This window comes from Hemicordylus capensis, chromosome 1 (assembly GCF_027244095.1).
Source record: "Hemicordylus capensis ecotype Gifberg chromosome 1, rHemCap1.1.pri, whole genome shotgun sequence".
Classification (NCBI taxonomy): Eukaryota; Metazoa; Chordata; class Lepidosauria; order Squamata; family Cordylidae; genus Hemicordylus; species Hemicordylus capensis.
Window position 1 is genome coordinate 54302836 of NC_069657.1, and position 23161 is coordinate 54325996.

The following is a 23161-nucleotide window of genomic DNA, read 5'->3' on the forward strand; positions in this document are numbered from 1 at the left end:
CAGGGATCGGCAAAAATTATCTTTAAGCCTGCTGTTTCATTACACTCAGTATTAAAATATATGTAACAGACTGCCAGAAATTGTTAGACTGGACTCCTGCTAAGTCACTCTAGGTAGGTGAAATGAATCTGTGTTACAGTCTGAGTTGGCATGTTGCGCAAATCAAGGCACAAACCTGGCTCTCCTTTTTATAGGAATCTTTAAGTGTGTTATGTCACCTGCTCTGGTCCATCAGTGTTCATTCACACCTACAACAAGCCCTATGAACAAGTAGTTCTCTCCTTTCCTCGGTGTTTAATGGCACACAGATTAAAAACCTTTGTTTGAAATTCTTCAAGTCCGATCTTCTGTCCTAACAGAAGTTCCCAACAAATTCATACTTTAAATTATGCATCTGTAGAATAGGTTTTACATATACTTCACACTTCCGCTTTTAAAAAAAAGTGTTTCAAATTTCTGTTGAATATCTCATCGTTTATAAGTACTGCTTATGTTAGGATTACCGTATTTTACGGACTATAAGATGCTACGGACTATAAGACATACCTTAATTTTAATCCAGTTTTTCAGAGTTAAAACATATAAACTGTTAAAACGTATAAGACGCACCTGAATTTTGGCGGATATATTTTGAGGGAAAAAGTGAGTCTTATAGTCCATAAAATACTACTTATTACTTTAAAAAAAAATTCTGGTAGTTTTCTAGAACCTATTAATGTTCCTTATCTAGAAGTTCTGTTAAGCATAAGTGAAAGCTGTTGAAGCATTATATATATATGTGTGTTGTTAGTTGGAATAGACAGCTTTCAGAACTTAAAGTTAGTCATTTATGATGCCACAAGTCATATACTACTCAGTTTGTAACCTGACTGCCTTTGATTACTGGGGAAGGCCTGGTTTCAGAGTAACTTGTTCTGCCCCAAACTAAATATATTGTGCTAACTAGAGCCATGCTACGTTACTTGCAATTGTTAATTTTGGTTTCATTTCCTTCTCTGATCATAATCGGATAATAGGAAGGAAAAGGTCATTTTCTTGACAGTCTCTGCAGGCATTGTTTTGTCTTCCTGTTCAGAATACATAATAGCATTGTTTGCTTGTGATATCAGTTGAAAATGTAGGATCATGATGTCAAAGAGAGCCTTAAATATAGTGTTACAACAGTATTAGGGTGGTGTTTTTCTATATTCTGTACTGGTTCTAGCAGATGCAAATTTTGGTACAAAATGGGATTGGTCAATACATTTCATAGTGAGTGTGCATGTGTGTATGCGTGTGTGAGGGGGTGGGGGAGAGAGAGATCCAAAGAGCCCTGTGGTTTAGGCTATGTGCATGGAGTGTTTTAATTTTTTTCTACCCTTAAAGGGATACTAGCACTTGCAAAGCTTCAAGATAATTGCAAAGCAATGCATATTTTTTAAATTTATTTTTTTATTATTAATCAAATTTGTACACCGCCCCAAACTTTCGTCTCTGGGTGGTTAACAATAGCATAAAACAGTAAAATATATACAAAAACTTAAAACAATTTAACAATTTAAAAATCATCTACAAATTAAAACTTTAATTTTTTTTAATTTTAATATGCAGCTTTTCCTGATGCACTTACATTGACACTTTGAGGGACTGGAGGCTTGCTGATATGTTCACTTTTGGCTATAAGCCCTCTTTCAGCAGTTTGTTTTTCTAGATCTTCAGAATTTGCTTTTCAGAAAATACAGGGGACTACAATGAGGGTGGGAGTTAGAAAAGCCTAGATGCATGTGCTGAACCCCATAGATTCCATCCGCAGGGGCTCTTCGCATGATTAATGTCACCTTGACAGATAATGTCACCTTTACTGCCACACACACTCCTCTGTGGAGCATGTATTGTGAACCCAAGCTTTTTCAGCAATCTCTGCTTGGCAACAAACCAACTCTAAATGAAGCTGAGATCAACAAGCTGGCTTCAGATCCCAAATTATGGATCTTGGCTCATGTTGGGTTGGCATGCAAGTGGAGATTGCCAAAAAAGCCTGGGTTCACATTTCATGTTCCGTGGGAGTATGCACATGGCAGGGATCTTCAATTCCTGTCAAACTGGTGTTTGATTAATTGTATGAAAAGTTCCTTTTAAAAAAATTTCTAAACCAGCTCTGTGAATACAAGTGACCAAGGTGGTTCACAGCCATCAGTTTATATTCTGTCTGGCTGGGACTGAATGTAGAAATTCAAAAGCACAAGTCGACCATTTTAGGTTAGAAAAAATATCTTCACTTGTCATTAAATTTGTGGAATCTCAGTGAATACCATATCATGCCTGTTCATGAGTTGCACACTAAGTCTATGTGTGTAAGACTCAGAATTACATTTCTCATTTTCTGTGGCATGCAGCTTATGTAATTAGTCTGACCTTGTGTGTGTGTGTTTTAATTACCTTGTGATTTTTGTATGCACATGGGTTGAAAAATCTTTACTAGCCAATTTCCCTAGTTTTGGCAAAAACAAGTGTTTGAACCTTTATATGTTTATGAGGTATTGATACTTGGTTCATTTCAAAAATAGTTAAAAAGTGATTTAGAATATTCTAGTTCTAGAGATTTGTCATTACATGTTAATTCCTTTTAAAAGTTCTATTAGAGGAAAAATCTGAACATATTTTCAGGCATTTTAGGAAAAAAAATCTTAAAATATTCACCTTATCAGAAGCATAGACTGTTAATTTCATTCTTTTTCTTCAGAGGAGAAATGCATATGTGAGAGATTTCTCTGTGGATTGTAGTACCTAATCAAAATGATTTTCTGCAAGATTACCCTTTATATTGTTACAAAATTATATATGCAGTTCATTTTCCTTTTAAATCTTCGATTACCTAGGAGAGCAACATTTTTATTATTCAGAAGGGTACAGAAATACATCTTTTAAAAACATTGATCTTATATACTCACATTCATTTCCCTTGTTAGTTAACCTTGAGTTAAGTGGCTTTTAAGGCCCATATTACTCCAGCACAGCTTATTTCAAGGCAGCACTTGAGAGCAAGTCTGATTATCACATAACTGAAACAAAAGTGCTAGCTATTACGATTGCAAAGTACAGTTGTGGATAGAACTTTCTCATCTCAGCATTAGGGAATGCTTATCAGGTTATTTTTTTAATTAGGAAATTTATCTACCACTTTATCAATACAGATTCTCAAAGTGTTTAAATTGTGGCTGAGTAAGAGATCCCTTGTTCCAGTATGTGAATTCTGGAAGCAGATATCAAGCTTTTATTTAGATAGCTTTGAAGAAGTTCCAGGAGAAGGAAGAATTCATGTTAAATAGAGATTGGGCTCTGTTTCATAGGAAGCTGCCTTATACCAAGTTGGACAATTGGTTCATCTAGTACAGTATAGTCTACACTACCTTCTCTTAGCAGCATCTCCAGGGTTTCAAGCAAGAGTCCTTGCCAGCCCTATGTAGAGATGCCAGAGATTGAATCTGAGACCTTCTGCATGCAAAGCAGGTGCTCTACCACTTTCTTGAGGCTCCATCCCCTGTTTCCATGCAAAAGATTGCCAAGAAGTGGGAAGGATCAAACTCCCCTCAACCGTGTGTGCCTTTTAACGTTAGAATTACCTGCTGCTTTATTTAGGCAGGCACATGACAGCAAACATTTTTTGTCATATCTGGTCTGGCCCTAAGTCACTTGTCTCATGTGTTATTTGCTCAGCGCACATTTGCTTTTAAAAATGTCCTTGCTATTTCAGAGGTACCAATTTAGCAATAATTGTCTGGTTAGTTGAATTGTTTATAACAGTCACTTCATCTCTGCAGATCAGAAATAGGAGTAAAAATCCATACTCTAGATGGTATGAGAGTTTATTGCCTGATAGAGTACAATAGCTTGTATGCAAAGTTGTGCAAGTAGAACTCTGCTCACGCAGTCGAGCTTTCCTGCCTCTTTCTTCCTCTGGAAATCTACTCTTGAGGGTTAGGGAACCATCCTGAGCAGGGTAGGCTGGGGTGCAAGGGCTACTGCAGAAAGCGGGGATCAGCAGAAATCTAGGCGGGGTGGGGGCATCTTGCACAAGTGAAAGTCCCTTTCTGCTCATGCAAGGCATGTTTGGGATGCTAATCCATCATCTTGACAAGTCACTTTTTCTTTTCTTAAGCACTAAAATACTCAAAAAGTATTTTATATCTGTAATGAATTAAGAGTCACCAGCCTGCCAAAGTCAGATCTGGAAGATTAAGATAAGTGTACCCCATTTATTTATTGGTAACATATCTTCCTAATTTAATATACTTCGGAATCAAAGTTTGTATTATGTGTTCTTTACAAAAAAGACACCAGTTGTGAAGGCCAGACATATATTCTTAAACACTTGGCAGCATATGTTAAGAAGCCTTTCCAGCATCATATTTCACATGTCCATGTTTCACATGTTTTAAAGTAGGGAGTTGATGGTGTATCCATGGCCAATACAATTGCTTCCTAAAATGCTTAAGTAACCCTTTGAACTGATTTCTGATCATATGGCTGGTGTACAAGTTTCTAATTTACACAGAACCCAACTACTGTATACAATTGGTCAAATATCAGCTTGTTAACATTCATTCAGTTTGTTATATAACGTTTACCCATGTTGCTATATTAAGCAAGGATTTTTTCATTCAGATTCAAATAGAATGAGCAGTGAAGAAGTCAAAAAGTTATTAGGAAGTGGGGAGGTTGGATGTGTTAATAGACTTTAAAGGCTGCTGTTAATAACGCAGTCTAATTTCCAATTATTAGGTGGTGACATAATTATGAGCAGTAGTATATAGTACAGTATATAGTCTTTTAATATTTTAAACTACTAAGACCTTGTGTAGAAATTTAGGGGGAAATACTAAAACAGTAATTTACATACAGGTAAACCATGCTGTACTGAATATGCTATGCAGAAAGTCAGCTCAGATTTTCATCTCATGTTCAGGAGCATACCTGTGTTTGATTTTCTGCTTCATTCTGTAATGTTTCAATTTAGATGCCCCATTTTGCTCTCCTGAATAGTTGCAGTACTTTATCTTTGGTTAAATGTTATGCTTCCCCAAACTTGTACGATCTAAAATAATCTTTTTTATTTTAGTTAGCAAGTGTTTTCATTTTTAAATTTGAATTATTTAATGTTTTGATTCTGAGACCAAATTCTTGAAACTACTTAAAAGAATGCTGAAAGGAAATCATTGGAACAGAACATTTCAGGTTATCATGTTTTCTCTTAGGACTGGTTCAGCCATTCAAGGTAGGGAGGATGTACAGTATAACCCAGCTTGACCACAGAGCCAGTTACAGGTGCTGAAAGTGATTCCCATGACCATGAAGGCTGAAGGAGGTGCTGCTTTTATTGCAAAATTGCCATCAGTAGCCTGCAGCTGTATCTGTGAATGGCCCAGTTCACACAATACATTCTCTATGCAGATGTGTCCCTAGGAACATTTGGAACGCATCCATAAAGAAATGTGCTTGTGTGTTTGAACCTGCCTTTAAGCTCTTGAGCTTCTGTGAACAGAAATAAATCCAATTATTTTTCATGGTTAATACTTGCTCCTTGTATCTTGTAACTCTTAAGACTTTCTCCTCTAAAAGACACTTACTTTAAAAAAAATTAACTTGGATAAGGGTTAGATTAGATAAGATACAAGATATGTGTTTTATCATAGTAGTACTGCATATATACTGAGTGTTCCTGCTGTGGCTTTTGACCTTGCTGACTTTTTTCAACCCTTGATGCAATGAAAAACAATGCCTTTTGGTTTTGTTTAATTGAATACAAGATAACTGTAATTGTGAACACTATAAGCTTTATTGCTGTCTTGCATTAAAAGTTTGAAACTCAAAATGTTTTATGTGCCCACTGATTATTTTTTCCTTACAGCTCTGCCAATATCTGCCGTGCTGAAATGTTTTAATTAATTTTCTTCCTTTTTATCTTTGTTTTCTCTGTTGCTGCTTTTTCTGTGACACAAGCCTTTCATTATAGTCACTCTTCTTTTTTTCCTTCCCCACTTCTTTCTTTTCCTTTTTTAAAGCCATGAGAAGCCGATCCATTGGTGAATGTGCTCTGCCATCGGCCTATATACGCAGTGCTAAAAGTGCTCCTGTTCTGATCCATACTTCCAAACCCTTCTTGCCTGATATTGTTCTCACTCCCCTTTCTGATGAGCTTTCAGGTAGTGCCACCTCTGCTAATTTCTGCACCCCCTTTTCACTTTTTTAATCCTTCTGCTTTCAAAAATCTGCATAATCACTACATTTTCCAAAGTAAAATATTTAGGGGTGGAGAGGAAATGGGAAGAGATTAAGAATGAACATCTTGCGTTATGTGATTTGCTATATTTACAGCTTATTTTGGAAATGTGAGAAGCTATTGCTGTGCCAATTAATATGAAAATAATGTAACTTTCTGCTTTTTACAGCTGAATTAAAAAGAGAGAGAGAGTTGATTTGACTCAAATATCTGGGAAGTGTTTTTGAAGCAGAGGTTCTCCAGGCTGGCAGAACAGGAGAAGGAAAAAGAAAAGCTTTGTTACCATAACAGTCTTCAACCTAGAGTTGTTGAAGATATTTTCCACATACTTTACTGTTCACATCATTGTTGTTTTAGTTATTTTTTTAGAATTTACTGACATTACAGCCTTTTTCTTTTGATTGCTTACTACAATCAGTGTTTTTGGGAAACCTGTCATAAATATTTGCTAAAAGAGAAGATCACCTTAAATGCCACACAGTCATAAAATACAAAATAATATCTAAAAGGAAGTCTTGTAACTGCTAATGTAAATAACCCCACAATAATGAAAGTGAATTTTTGTTTTATATGCCTGGCTCTTAAAAGAGAGCAGATCTTCCCGACCTCGCCAGATAACTGCTTTTCTGTTAGTGAAATCTGTTACCATCTCTTGAATAATAAATCTTTGAAGCCTCCAATGTTACCTTGTGTAACATTTTATTTTAACCTGAATTCCCATGCTGGATAGGAAAAAGCAATACAGTACTGATCAACTATGGTAGGTTTTCTTTTGAAGCAGCTGAATTTTTTTAATCTTTTGTGCCTTTAAATTCCAAAGTTTTATATTTATTATTTTTTTCATTTGCAATTCAAATGCACTACTTTATGCATTGTACACTAGGATTTGGTAGTGTTTGGTAATTCCAATCTTTTAAAGACTTGTTAATAGAAAGTATCTGTAATACACCAGGAATTTGAATGGAATTGTAAGATTAATTGGCATTACTCTTGCAATCCCCTTCAGAAGCATTGAGAAATGCTGTAAAGTAAAATACTATCCTAGCTAAAGAAATATCTTCACAACTAAATCAGCTTAGTTCTGGGCAATCCACCTAGTACATACAGCTGCAATATAGCAGTAGCATATGGACACTTTAATCAAGGGTCTAAGCTCTTTAGATGAAACATTAGTCTCCTGATTGAGAAAGGCTTGACAACAAACACTTTGAGCTTTGGACACCCAAACATCTGTAGATCAGATGTGCTAAATATTGAATTGGATATAATGAAAAAGAAACTTAAACTTGAGTCTTCCATCCGATGTATATCCAAAGCTCACACACATTTTGTCTGCTTTCTTTCCAACAGTAAGAATCACTGGCAACTGAAGACACCATGTCCAGTTGTTATGAATTCATTTACTTTTTAAAACTAGCATTTCCACAATACTTGTACAACTTGAATCTGGCTGCGAGTGTGTGCATGTGCGCGCTCTGTTCTGCTGTGTTACCATCATAGAAATATTCCATATGCTCAACTGAGTGTAGAAAAAAAATATTACTTTTGCCGGTTCGAAGGTGGTGGTGGGGATCTCTTTAAGGACATGGGAGGATACTCTTATCCCTCCCACTGCATTTCCCCTGTCAGCACTGCCTTTTAAAACTGTCTGGCAGGGTGGCAGCATACCTCCTTGCTGCTCCGGTGCCTCCTTAGACTGGAAGTGACCCGAAGCTGCCACTGCATGTGTGCGTGTCACGACGCAGCAGCAACTACCAGTCCGTGGAGGCACTGGGGCAGCAAGGAGGTATGCTGCCCCCCCCTCCCCCGGACCATTTTAAAAGGCAGAACCAGTGGGGGAAATGCGGTGGGAGGGGAAAGAACACACTCCCCCCCCCTTAAAGAGATCCGCCCTCACCTTTGAACCGATCAAACCGCTGGTCTTTAGGACCAGTTCGGAGGCCCATAAAGGGCCTCTGAACCGATTCCGTGCACATCCCTACTTGGAATGTTGTTTTACACTTAAGAAAGGCTATGTTGATTCCTTCGGGGTCCTCCAAGAGGCATCTTCATTGATGTTGTGTAATACATAATTGCTTCTAAACTTAGTTAACTTGCCCTAAATATACCATTTTGTACTAAATTATTACAGTCATGTTCTTCTATTGGGTGTGGATGCTTGTGAAACTAACCATATTTCATTGTCATATGTAACGTTCTTTACTATCAACTCACATTTTAAGATCAGCGCACCTCATCAAACAGACTCTTTTTGCAGGCTTCCAAGAGTTGTGATTGCAAAGAGAGTCATCTCTGTTTTGTGTCAGAATACTGTTCAGTTGGCTATGACAAGATTATCTTCTTGTTCATTACTTGGAAAATCATTTTCCTTTGAAAAACTGATCAGTACAGCTATCGTCTCTATCCAGTTATCAGAATAGCTCTTTTTAGTGTGATTAGTTCTCTTCAATTTGAAGCATTAGTTTAAGACCAAATAATTTACTTTGTCTTAAGTATTTATTATTGCGGCATATTATTTAGATACTGAAAGGCAAACTTTAGCATTATAAGATGTGGAAATGAAATGGTGTGCAAAGCCTTAGTACCTCACATATAATCAGTATGTTGGTAAAGGTAAAGTGTGCCGTCAAGTCAGTTTCGACTCCTGGCACCCACAGAGGCCTGTGGTTTTCTTTGGTAGAATACAGGAGGGTTTATCATTATGTCTTTGCACACAATATGAGCTGATGCCTTTCAGCATCTTCCTGTATCGCTGCTGTACCAGCGGGGATTTGAACCTGCAGCCTTCTACTTGTTAATCCTGTCTAGTCGAGCACTCTCACAGTGTGCCACCAATGCTCTGGGAAGCCACACAGCATGCCCCATCTCCTGCCATTGCTCCCCTTCAACTGGTATTTGGAGGCATCCTGCCTCTGAACATGAAGGTAACCTATGGCCATCAGGACTAGAAGCCATTGATAGACTTATCTTCCATGAATTTGTCTAAACCCTGCTTAAGGCTGTCTAAACCCTGCTTGTGGCCATCTTCATATCCTGTGGCAGAGGAATGAGTATGTACACACACATTCACACAGAAGTACCATCCCCTTGTGCCATGATTCTTTGGATCAAAGCCATGTGCAAGATAATTTACATAGATGTGATTTGTTTGACAAGAGATGTGATTTGTTTGACTACAATTGAAGTGGGGGGTAAGTAAAGCCGTATTTTAAGATCAGGTTTCCTTCTCTGTTAACCTGCTACTTTGCCAAAATTAGGAGATTAGAATGCTCTATTTAGTGCTGGCTCTAGAACTGGCATGGTTTTTATAAATTGTAGGCTGGACATTACTAGTCTGCATTTAATTATTAGAGACGTGCACAAATCATTTTTTGCTATTCAATTTGACCTCAGACTGAAGCACAAAAAATGAATCAATTTGTTGAACTGGCAAGCTATAGCCAGCAAAGCTTGTCTCAGTGTTGTTGCCTCAACACACAAGCTGTTTGAGGCTTGAGTGCCAAGACAAGCTTGGAAATGAGCACCCAGTCCTCATGGATAGGTCACATATTTCCAAGCTACACTTCCTTGCCAGGCCGTGGATGCCCAACTCTTGCTCTCGCTCCCACAGGCAAGAGAACAAGAGAGAGGTGGAGTTCTACTGGGTCGGAACATCCTGAGGGATTGAGAGTTCATGTAGGCCCAGCCCAAGCTGCCACTCCCTGAGCATATGCCTACCCTTTTTGTTGCAGTGGAAGTAAGCTGCTATCTTGTGGCACTTTTCCACAAGAGCAGCCGTGATGGCAGCAGGTTGACATCTAGCACCTGCAGCGGGGCTATATCGCCTGTCTGCAGCCATAGGACCAAGTGCATCCCACACAGCCAGGTTCAGAGTGTGCGCCGCAAAATGGATGGACACAAACTGACCCTGCTTGGGTGCCTCCATGAGGTGCTCCCTCTCAGCACCTTTGTCGCATATATCACTGCCCACCCTGTGCTTCGCTGCATGGGAGTAGTTGGCCACGCCACCATAAGCAAATGTCCCCTCGCTTTCCTTCCTCTACCGGAGCACCATGAGGGACAAGCAAGCAGCATGCCTCCCACTGGGACTGTTCCACAGATCTTCAGTGAAGTGCACACTGGTGTTAGGTGTTGCTGTGTGCAGAAGCCCCTACACAGTCTTGCTGAATGCCTGGTACAGGGAGAGCACCACCCACTTGCTAAAGGTAATATGTGAGAAGGTGTTTTGGGCAAGTAGTAGCAGCAGCCAGCAGAAGCTGGTGTTCTCCACCACCTGGAATGGCTGGTTGTCCAAAGTGATCATCTCCCCAATGACCTGGGAGATGAGATGAGGCTCTGGATGTCCAGACTGCTTGCCCACTGACTGCACCCACTGCGCAGGCAGCTTCCTCTGCTTGGGAGCAGGAGCAGGTGCCTTGCCACTATCCAAGGACCCACCAGGCCTATATCTGCCAGCCAGAGGCGTAACTAGGGAAAACGGCGCCCGGGGCAAACACTGAAATGGCGCCCCCCCGCCGCCGCTTCCAACATACTACATTATACTTAGGTTTTTCCTCACAAGCGCCCGCCGCCGCCAAGCCAGGCCACTGACTGGCCGCCAGGCGCCAGCAAAGCAATGGGGGGGGGCGCAGGCAGCGCGGAAGGGACCGCTCGTGGGGAAGGGGGCACCAACACGCTCCCTTGACTGCTGCAGTGCTGCTGCACTGAGCAGGAAACATTTGTATTAACAAAAAAATTTAAATTTTTTTTTAAAAAATTGGTCATGGCGGCGCCCCCCACGTGACCAGAAAAGATGGCGCCCGGGGCACGTGCCCCCCCTGCCCCCCCTATAGTTACGCCTCTGCTGCCAGCAGGAGTAGGGAGTCACAGGTGCTGTAGCATTGCAGTCCTCAAATGGTTTGGGTCCGTACTCATGCTGACCTGTATCATGCAGTGGATGCAGACAGCATGGTGTGGGTCACTAAGGTTGAGTGTAAAGTGGTCCCACCATGATGCTCGTAGTCTCTGACTGTTTTGGTGGTGGTAGTAGTGGGGCTGCTGGTTCGTTCTGGGGGCCACCACCACTATTCCCTGGAACAACCGGAATGCCTTCTGCTTGCTTCTCCTCAGTCTTATACAGGGAGGCTGCACTGCCAGGAGGGACTGGGGAAGATGGTGGAAGCGATCTGGATAGGCTAGCAGCTGACGACAGTTCCTCCCCGCCATAGAAAGAAGAGCTGTTTTCCTGACAGGGGAGGCCCTCTTCTTCTTCAGCTGCCACAGGCGGCTGCACTGTGGGACTAGGCTCCTCCGGATAGGTGAGCCTGTGCGGCACCACAGCAGTGGGGACAACTTGGGGAGTAGGCCCCTTTCACCATTGCCCACAACATCCAGCAGCAGCATCCCCCACTCTTCCTGGCAATCTGCTCCTGGCTCTGCCTCACAGCATCCTGGACATATTGGGTTTTTTAAAAAGTATAAGCTTTGCCTCTGGGGGTGGGGGAGAAGTAGTGCCTTTAAGGGGTTGTGGGATTGGGGGTGGTCTGTCTATGCTCTGTGTGCCACACAGGCGCTATATCTAGCACTGTGGTGCACACGAAGAAGCTAGAAAAACTAAATCCCCCCCAAAAAATTTTTAAAAAGTTTTATTTGGGGGAGCTGTTTTTGGACCGGACTTTGCTACAATGGCGCAAGTCTAAGGGAAGGGAAGGCAAAGGAGGACAGGGGATTACTGTGGCCTCTCTACCCCACCCCTTCTGTCCTGACGTTTCCAGTGGTGTTTGGCTAGAGTCTCCCAGGAGTTGGATTCTTTGGCTAGAGTCTGCTTGGAGGCACTCTTGGGGCAAGCAGACACCAGGATTCTACAACTGGGGGAGGGGAGCTGGGTACCAGTCAGGCATCCACCCACCCACCTAATCAAAACAAAAATAAGCTTGTAGAGGTGCAAATCCAAAAGCAATAAGTATGTGGGGGTGGTGGGGACCACAAAAAAACAGCATAGCACTCCAGTTATTAAAGCCACTAGCTATAAGCAAGAATAATACATTCAAATAAAGTAAAATTGTAAGTAGCAACCAGTGGTGCTGCTGGTACAATTTTTTTTAAAGGTAGAAAAACAATAAAATGGTTGGCACTGCAAATTTAACGGAAAAATAGAGACAGATAAGCCTAGCAGGTTGGCGCTCTCTCTCCACTCACTGGGGGGCAGGTAGGCAGGTGCATAACATCACCACTATGCTCTCAGTGCTACTGCAGTCTCTCTGATCCTTCTCTCCCGAGGCACAAAAGCAATGGTTCTCTCAGCCTCCAAGCAGTCCCTTAAATACATTTTGAAAAATCCTTTTTTATTCCCCCCCCCGCCAGCCAATGGGGGCAGTTTCCCATGCCAGCACTTGATTTGAATGTCGACAAGCCAACCAAGAAGCAAGGAGATCTCAAGCCAATTGGAAGCCAGTGCCAGAAAACCAATCAGCAAGAGGAAAAACATGGAGTCAAAATGGCACCTGTAACACGAATCATGCAAATCTATTCACAGTGAATTGGGGCTGATTCAATTTTACCTCAGATCAGCCCTGCCACTTTAGGGACAATTTGATTTGTGGTCAAATTAGTGAATTGTCCCCAATTCTGTGCAAATCAAGTTGCACATCCCTAATAATTATCTACCAAGAGTTTCTTTTGTCTTTGAATGTGTCTTTAATTGTATGTCATCTGCTCACATTCTGAGGTTGCTCATGAACCCAGTCCTCCATCATTTCTTGTGAGAGTTTCTGCTTATTTTGAATTTCCAGCACTAGTGTTAACATTTTAGATATTCATTTACTGGATGGACACCTTCAAACTGCATTTTATAGGAAACCCGCAGATTGCTGCTCATATTAATATGATAGCAGTTTCCACTCAGATCACATTAAATTGTCTATGTGTTACCAGGGCATTAAGTATAACCAGCTATGCTCACACCCACTGGATTATGATAATTAAATAAACTCAAACAAGTTTCCATTAATTTAAACTATATAACCCCAGAACAGTTGACAACCAACTTTGTAAATGATGAGGAAGTAACCTTACCAAATGTATTATAGAAGGAAAAGAGAGATTTATTTCTACAATCTCCTCCTCCCTAATCCAAGGGAATGTGAGAAGGCTATGCTTGCGCTACTCTGTACACAGGGCTATCCAAAAACCGCAAAGATCTGCTTCACAGGAGTTTGCATGCAGTTTTACATCACTCAATGCAGTCTTGTTTTCCTCTGGCAGCAATCTGTCATGCTCACAGTCTAGTTCTGCAACTGAAAAATGGTTGTTATGCACCAATAACTGTTCTTATCATTGGTAATGGTAAGTGGGTGGCAGGCAGGGAACAGTAACTGGGGGTTCTGTCTCTGTTCCAGGAGTGAAGCCATTTTAATGACAGGAAAATTCTACTAATTGATTGCCAAAATGGTGATAATGTTGGCCTACCTCTGCCTGAGCTATTACTACCTTATTTTGATATCTGTTTGGGCTACTAATACCTTGAGGACTAATAAGAACCAAGAACAATAATTTCAGGCTAACTTGATGTTTATCGTTCTGGTGTTCATTCTTAACTATATTTCCCAAACGTCTGGACTGCATAGCTGTGTCCTTCTGGAGAATGCTCTTTGAAAAGTTGCAATCCTGTGACCTGGCCTGTGACCAGTGTGGTGTAGTGGTCAGAGTGATACTAGCAGGGTGACTCTGGGCCAGTCACTTCAACCCTACTTCATAGGGTTGTTGTGAGGAGAAACTTAAGTATGTAGTATGCTCTGGGCTCCTTGGAGAAAGAGTGGGATATAAATGTTAATTAATTAATTAATTAATTAAATACTTCTGTAGAGCCATATTGCCAATTGAAATGTTGTGGAAGACAGCTCTGATCTCTTTTTGAAAGAACTGACTTCTCCCAAAGAAAAGTTAGAACATTCTAACTATGCATCAAATTCTTTGGACTCCCCTCCGCCCCGCCATTTGCACTTTTCATTCTTCCCCCACTCTGCCCTTTATTTGCACTTTTGTGATATATTGTGGCCCAAAGAGACTAGAATGTTAGGAAATGTTAGCACATTTCTTTTGCATAGTATTTATTTTCTATAACATAGCCTTTATTTTCTTTGTCGATAGTGAGGGATTTTACACTGAAGTAAATGCAACCATATTTTTTTAATTATGCAGATAGTTTTGCAGGAGTGGTTCATGCAGTTAATCTAAACTGTGATCATTCAAATGACTTCATGCTTACTTAGTCTGCTTTGCTACCTTTAAACAAAACTTTGAAAACACTTCACAGGCACATTCCTTCAGGATTCAGATTCTGTGGTGATAAGAATCTAGCAAGCTGCCATCCCTTTGAATCAGAATTTTCAAAGTAACTTTTACCTTATTTAAAGCTTTTATCAAATAACTTTAATTAGTAAAATATCAAAAATAAAAACACCAAAGACATGATCCACCTGCATGTGGAGGAATCAGCATAAGGCTGATAGGGATCAGTCCTCAAAGTGATATTCTGTTACTGGGGAAAGGAGACTTCTATAAAACTCTTGAATCACCTTAGCTCTCCCTCTCAGCTAGTTGCTTGAGCTGGAGGTCAAGTAACTTGCACCCAGACATGAGAAAGGGCTGGATAGGGATATCACTGGCACGCACAGGCTAGGCTACCCATTCCCGTTTAATAACCCAGTGTGCACCAAGGGAGAAATAGGGGCCTAGTGGGCCATATTTTGATATGCTCATATCTTTGCTGGGGACAGAACCAATATTACCTCATTTCACTTCTGAGAACAGACTGTTTTAAAATGGAGTTCTACAATTAACAGTAATAACAAATAAACTTACTAATGATATTTTTCCACACACAGCTAGAAAAAAAGAACACATTTCAGACTTTTAGGATGTTTTAAAGTCTAAATTACCGACCCAAGCATTTTGAAAATCGCTCAATAATTGTGACATTTCCATTACTGATTTGAACCATATTTTTCTAAGTTCCTCAGGCACTTTTTACTATTTTCCTAATACGTCGGGGAGTAAAAGACATTCCCAAGACTATTCATCTTGGCCATTTTGTACTAATTTTTAAGCTGATCTGTTATGTGAACACACCACATCTGAAATCTCACTTTATTTCAAAATTGTTTACTCAGCTTAACTATCTTGAAGCTATGGTTGATGTAAATTAGTTACTATTGTAGATTTAACCTAATTAATGATGGCAAGTGTTTTCCAAATAAGATGTATTAAGTTAGAGCTGCTTTAGGCCTCTAAGGTGGGGGGGGGAGGAGAAGTAATAAAGTGATTAAAAATAACAACTTTAGAAAAAGGTATTTCAAAGTTAAAATGCTGCTGCTTTTTAGAGAAGTATTCAGACAAGGTAAATTGTTTTATAACTAGTACTGAGTGATTAGAGATGATACTTTTAATACAGGCAAATCTCATTACTTACGGATTCTGTGTCCATAGCTTTGTGTATTCATGGGTGTCTAATTGACACCTGGTTTCATTATCCACAGATACAAAAGAGTTAAAACCCGCGTAGAGGGCTGGAAGTGACTGCGGAGCTCACTTCTGGCTGCCATTTTGTCAGGAGGAGTCATTGTGGTTCATTTCTTTTTTTAAAAAGACCACACTTTCCCCATGATTTTTTGTGGGTTTTTAGGCATTTCAGGGGCATTTTGTGGATGTGGGGGGCATTCCTGAGCACATGAGAGTGCAGTAACAGTTTCAATTTTTTTGGGGGGTGCTGTCTTTTCATGGTTTTTCCAGTTTTGGGGTCCATTCTGGAACCTAATCCCTCTTTTCCCATAGGCATAATGCCTCGTTACTTGCGGTTTCATTACTCAAGGTAGTAGGCGAGGAACGGAACCCCCATGAGTAGCAAGGTTTGACTGTAGAGCATTATTATGTGGTCTCTAAGAAGAAAATAAAATCTATGTGATCATAAAAATGTTTTTCTTTTTGTGCAGAGGTGGACTTGTAGAACTATACTTTTCTTTTTTCCAGTATAATTAGCTCTTATAAAATGCACTATATTAAAAAAATGATTTTTAAAAATCATCACACATATCCTAAGTAGCATAAATGCAATGATTCTCATGCAGAGTGTTCCCAGCCCCTCTCCCTCAGACAACTCTCTGAGCCCTCTAAAATACCACTCTTGGCAGAGTCAGAGAACCCTTGGGAATAGTGTGGGATATGGCACAGGGGGCTGCAGTGGGAGGGAGGATTTCCTGGAAACAGTGCAAGACCTTCCACAAGCAAGTTCTTGCTCATGTGAAATACCTCTGCACAGTTTCCAGGGATTCCCATGCATGCGTGCACGTAAGCCCTCTACACAACAAATCATTCCATTCTCAGGGGTTCCTGATCTCCTGGAGCAACCTTTTGAGGTGATTCAAGGGGGGTGCAAGGAAGGTTGTGTGAGTGCTATTGCATGCATACTTCTTAAGATACAAACCTATGGATTTAATATTAAGCTGTTTTTGGTACAGAATATAAGATTTTTAAAAATTGATAATGCTTACTTGTGCTCTATGCCTGAACCATGTTCTAACAGTACAGATTTTCCCCTCACTTCTTTCTCCCTGCTGTTTCAGATGCTACTCAACCATGGGGTGCTATCTTCCTTAGTAGGTAGATTTTTCTGTATTCACAAACAGAATTAACTCGGTAAGGGAGCACCATCACAAGTAGATCAGTCTTCCTGTAGGCTGCTCTGATAACACAACAGCAAATCTTTCTGTAATTTTAAGTCATTTATTTTAAAGTTTTGTAACCCTCTTTTCTCCTCTGAAGAGGTGCTCAAAGTGGCTAACATAAAAACAGTACAGTCAGAGTCAAACAAAACAAAATTACTAAAAGTAGCAAAATGGCATATCAAACCAATGCAAAAAGAGTGAAACCAGGCAGGAAAAAAACCCAATGTAATATATATCCATTTGCCTATTTAGCTGAAAGGACTCAAAGCCAGGTTTCTTATTAGCCCACGGATCAGGAAGTAAGCACCTGATGTGTCTTGGGAACTAGGGAAGCCGCCTACTTCTGTATGGTTAGAATCTCCCTCAGACTCAATCAAGTAGCTACTTCTGGGAAGAGATGAGGATCTCCCAGAAGGGTGGACTCCCAGAAGTGTGGAATGTGTCAAATCTAGAGCTCTGCCTATAGTGTACATTCAGGTGAAGTAGCTATATAAAGATGGTGATGCCCTCCAAATGTAAAGGATTGAAGAAAATGAGTGATCTTGTCATGGTCCTCTGTGCATTCACACTATTAGGAATGTGCCCATGCCAGACACTTCCATAGCTTCCTAAGATGCTTTAATGTCATCCTACATGCTGGACATGATGACTAAGGAAGAGCAGTTGGAGCATCTCCCTTCAGTTCCTTCACAGCTGTCGATGAGGAAATACTTCTGTCTCTCCTCCTCTATTCTGACCAATTCCTGGAAAGCAAAGAAAAGGATGAGTTTATGTCATGGAGGACTCTATATTTACCTGAAAGGATGACAGAAGCAGCTTACTGGAGGATGCATAATCTGGGAAAAGTTAAAAGAATTGACACATTCAGATTTCGTGCCACTCTCATCTTTTGTGCCACAGTGTTGTTATTGTCATAGCCTGCAATATAACACTGCACAGGGGTTTGGATACTCAGTCTCATTATTTGAACTTAGCTCTGTACCATCACCACTGTGAGCATGAATACTCCATAGTATCAGAGTATAGGTACCATGATTCCTTTCTCTCATTTATCTTGATATCAGAGGCAGAAGTATGTGCCTGTAACGTTACAATATTTCTTTCAAAATTGATTTCATAACTACCAGATTTCTATCAGTGTTGTAGATTTCTGCATGCTACAAAGGTTTTTCTTCCACCAAAACCAATCACTGATTGTCCTGAAATCGAAATTATTGAGCAACTGTCAGTGTCAATATTGGCCATAATTTTGATCTTGACAGGTTTTTTTGGACACCTTGTGTTAAAGTATAGTCTTCCTTCCTTATTGTTGAAATGGCACCACATCTATTTTAATGTCCTGGCCGTAAAAACGTAACCTGTTAGTGTTGACTTGCATGACTACAGTATGGGAGAGCCTATGAGAAGCTAGAGTTGTTTCCGCCTTGGTAGCATTGTAGAAACAATTCACTAACTGAAAACAGTAGATCATCTGGGTCTACTTCATTGCTTGTTGCATCCCCCATAAAATAATGTTGTCAGCACCAAAGTTAAGCATGTGTTGAAATATTCTTGAGCTAGATGAGACTTAAGCCCAACACTCTCAAGCTTTCACATTGGCTAGGGCCAAATTGTCCACTGTTCCACTAAGAACAAATCAATCCAACTGTGTAACGCAAGTTCTTGAGTGCAAATATGCTCATTTTGCTATTAGTGCTGGGCAGATTATTTAACCTGTGGTTAAAATTCTAATCCAGAGTCCCACTTAAGGGACTTTACAGTCCATCCCTTCCTATTTCCTCTGTCTAAAGGTCATGTGCTTGATTGCATTTAAAAAAATATGAGGGTTGTGACTCTTCTCATCCAGACTATACTTTGTGTATTCCACAGTAATAAAATGTTCTTGTGCCTAGATGCAGGCTAGAATAATGGAAGTGAACAAAAATCTCGATTTATAGTAGTTTAGACACCAGTATGAGTGATTAAAGGGTGAATCAGAGCATCAGCTGCCTCCACTTAAAAATTGATTAATACTTGCATCTTGGAGATTTAAACCGCTGTAGAAATACTTCTATGAACACATGTTGAGGCCTCATTATCAATGGAAATCATCATCAACCATAGATCTGGATCGTGATCCGTTGTAATCATAAGGAAATGGGTTCTGTGCCTGCACAGACCTCACATTTGTGAATTTGAGCATGGCTATTCCTTATCCCCCTATTTCACCCAGAGAGCATACTGATTAGGGCTGGCATCTAGAACAGCAAGAAAGGGAAATTGGGTTCTTATCTGCAAGTGTTTTTTCTCCTCTTGCTCCAGGTGCTAGTCCTCCCCACCCTAGAGGAACAGTAGATGTTCTGTTAGGATCAAGTTTGATTTGGGTCATTTAAAAAAAGTTAAATAGTATGTTCAGTAATAAGTAAAAGCAGCAGGTTCAATATGTGTTAGACTTCCTCTGGCACACTGTAATCTCTCTTTTGGTTCTTATAAGAAATGAAGTTCTTCTTCGTGGTCTCTGTGGTTCACACCAGTGGTACTCACTGGTGTCAGAACCTCAGCCTAAGAAATCCAAGGTGTTGCTTCTGAGTGGACAGACTTTTCTAAAGATACCAAAGAAACTGAAGAAGCCTGCAACATCGTCCATTCACCGAACAGGGCTTTCAGGTGTCTTGGAGTCATCTAAGCTAATTATCTAGCCTCTAGACCCAGTCTGTTTATCAACTGCCACTCACAACACTAAAAGAGAACTGGAGGTTCCTATTTATGTCCCATGGATTCAAACCACCATTGCTGTACATACAATACCATAGATCTCCAGTCAAGACATCTCTTAGTCTTCCAGGCCTCTGTGGAGCTCAAGATCTCAGCATTGTGCCAGCGCTCTCCCTATGTGGAGTCCACCAGGGATTGAGCCAATTGATATATAGCCAAACAATATGAGTTTCTAGCTACAGATTATTATTACAAAAACTCTGACTGGTGCCATTGGCACTAGAGACCAGTGATCTATGTGGAATATGAATGGGATGAGCACTACACAAGCTACTCTAGGTCAAGATCTCCAATCCCTCAATAGCAAGTATTGCGTTATTGCTCTTGATGTTCCAGCTCCAGGCACTAGAACTCTTGTTTGCCTTCTAGATCCTGCCATCGACCCCAAACTCAGTCCATGTCTAGTTCTAGAGTACACTCTTGCTCAACCTCTTAGCGTAGAAGACCTGCAGGTCCTACTTGGTAAATGGATGATGTTGTAGGCTGTTTTGGTGTCTTTGGTATCTTTCACAAAGTCTGTGTGGCCTGAAGCCGGATGGTGTTCATAGGTATGAAACTACAGATGATCACTAGAAGAACCAAAGTTACAGGTAAGCAACCTGACTTCCTGCTTTTTATAATGCTAATTGCTTTGGAAGATCTCAGTTGGAGGCTGAAAGGGGTATATGTGTGTAGATTCCTTGCCTAGCCTCTAAAAACTTGGGGAGCACACTACAATGGATTGGCATCTGGAGTAACAGTGGAGAGGCATTCAGAGGTAACAACCCAGTCCTTTATCTTAATATTCCTTTTTAAAAAAAAAATCTACTCACGTAGGTTTGTGTGTAAGAGTGTCTTCTGAATAATAATTGGTAACATAGCTACTTCTGTGAAGTGAGTCAACTTAATTGTCACTATAAATGTTTGGAGCCCACTCTTGAGTTGTGTATTTTCCAAAATAGCAGTATTAGGAAGTGTGAATTAAACTAGTATTTAATAACTTATTGGCACAGCCCTAGCTTTAACATTTCCAAATCTCCCATGATCTTGCTGTCTTTTTCCATGCATGTTAACATTTTAAGACTCTGTTCTGATGGTCTAACTCATTTATATCTCGTTCTGTACTAGATTGTGTGCGCGCGTGTGCTTGCGTGTGTACGTGTGTGTTTTTAATAACATTTTAGTTTTTGTAGAGAATATTGCATTGTACTTGAAGAAGTGATTTGGACTTCTTTTAAAACATTGTTACATTGAGCAGTGAAATCTAATACATAGATAAAATGTATACTAAGCACATACTTTTTCTACAGACATGGATGATGCTCAAATCCTCCCACGTCCATCTCGTGTCAGACATTTTTCTCAGAGTGAAGAAACTCCCAGTGAAGTTTTTGATGCACTGAATGAGGAGCAGCCACTACCACGGAGCAGCAGCACATCTGATATCCTGGAACCATTCTCAGTTGAACGAGTCAAAGGTGCAGTTCCTGTCATTGACGGTTCATCCCATCATGCTCCAAGCTTACAGAGTTCCACTGAGGCCTCTTCAATATGTAGATCCACTGAAAGTCATGTTACTGATACAAATAGCAGAGAGTCCTCTCTGGAAGTTGGGGATAGTATTTATGACCATCTCTGTCATTTGATAGGGCCAGTAGAACTTGCAGATACAGCCTTTGAACAAAATCAGTATGTTGACCTTGAAGGTGAAGATGATCTTCTTTCCTCTCTGAGAGAATATCTTAAAGAAAAAGAAGAACTTTGCTGTAGCATTGAGATAGATAAACATGAGCCTTCTCCTCATGAAGTTGATACGGGAATAAGTAGGAGTAATAAATTGCCATTGGATGAAGTAGAGTATACAGACCAGACTGTTATATGTGCAAATAGTACCACTGTTACAGAAAGTGCCGATAATGCAAAGCTGCAGTTGGAGCAAAACCAAAGTGGCTTTATAAGTAATATTGCACCTACACAAATAGACAATTCTACAAGAAGCCAAGCTGATAAAGCTAAACAGTTAAATATCGATAAACACAGCCAAAACCTGCCTGATCATGGGTCGAGTAGTCCTAGTGACAAGGAAAGAAAGAGATACTTGTACAGACAAATTGCCACTGATGTAGATGTATCTATGGAAACAATGTTAGCTGAAAGGCAAAGAAGTGCCCTTTTCAACGAAAAAATAACCAACACAAGTGTTATGCATGCAAAGAAAATGCCACCTAAAACCTTAGTTAACCCTGAAATGCTTCACATTACAGGCATGAGCAAAGTGTCACCAACTAAGAGAAGCATATCTGAAACCGTAACCCATAAGGCTAAAATAATGAAAATAGCAGCTAAAAAACGAAACAGTGTCCATGTTACCTTTAGGCCATCTACTGAATCAGTTCAGTTTTACAATCCTCTAGAAAACAAAGAGGCCCCATGGAAAGCAAGACTTCGTAAACTCAGTGGTTTCAGTAGCGGAAGCAGTAGCAGCAGCAACACAAGCACCAGCTCATCCACTGTGGCTATGCTGGTCAAACCCGGAATATATAGGCCTCTAGATGCAGTCAGTACATCTGCTAATATTAAACAGATTAAAGAATCAGCAGAAATTCCAGCACTCACGTTGCAGAAGGAAAGTATTGGAGTAAATCAAATGTCTAATCGTAGCCCACCTAAGCCATCGAGTCAGGAGTCGGGACAACAGCAGGGCTCCCTGGGTGGTGTTTATAAATCTGTTGTACATGCTCTTTCGAAGCCGAAGGCAAATGTTTCCCCACAGAGGCAGAGCAGAGTGCCAGCAGAGGCTCCACTGAGGGATCTGTGCAGTCATGTAATGGGCTATTTTGGAAAGAAAGCTGCAGGTGAGCACTAACAGTGTGCAGAGCACAAAAGGAGAAAGGCAGCACCAGTTTGGCTTAATGCACCTGAAGCAAGCTCTTATAAAGCAATCAAAAGGCTTTGGGATGATCAGTGCTTTTCCTGTTTGGTTTTGCATGCGCATATGGCCAGCTGAATTTCCCCCAAGCATAAGTTACATTTATAAACTTTGAATTACTAATTATTATCCTTTTAAAAAAACGTTTGCTGAACCACTTTGCTGCTGAACACTTAAGATAGGGAAGAGGAAGTGACGATAAATGGAGGGATTCTGTCTGTACCATACCTTTCCTGGCAAGCCTTGAAATCCAATCTTTTGTATATAATTGGCCTACATATGCTTTTCAGTAGGAAAGGTCTTTGTGATATATCTAGTTTATCTTTAGAGTTATTGGTGATTACAGTTGAACCAATTGTAGGTTCAATTGGTTTTCTTCCTCCTCCTCAATTGAAAATTGAAGCAGATGTCAAATTTTCACGTTTGGAATACTTTATCATAACAATCCACTGTGGATTTATCCATTTTTGTTTGAGCTATTTCAGAACATGCTGTATTGCTTTCTGTGTGCATTCATTGGAATGGATGCACTGTTTTCCT

The 23161-nt window shown here is 40.3% G+C and overlaps 1 protein-coding gene across 13 annotated transcripts in view; it reads left to right on the forward strand.

Moving 5' to 3' along the window:
• Window positions 1–23161, forward strand: part of RALGAPA1 (Ral GTPase activating protein catalytic subunit alpha 1) — a 287874-nt gene that overhangs the window by 97459 nt on the left and 167254 nt on the right. For 7 of the 13 annotated variants that reach the window (XM_053285328.1, XM_053285342.1, XM_053285334.1 and 4 more), the window contains exons 17-18: window positions 6042–6182; window positions 21003–22547. The exons of 1 other annotated variant lie outside the window; for it this stretch is intronic. In XM_053285328.1, coding sequence (XP_053141303.1) covers window positions 6042–6182; window positions 21003–22547 — 1686 coding nt within the window. The remainder of the gene's footprint in view (window positions 1–6041; window positions 6183–21002; window positions 22548–23161) is intronic. 5 more of the 13 variants (XM_053285376.1, XM_053285383.1, XM_053285394.1 and 2 more) reach the window with 3 other exon arrangements.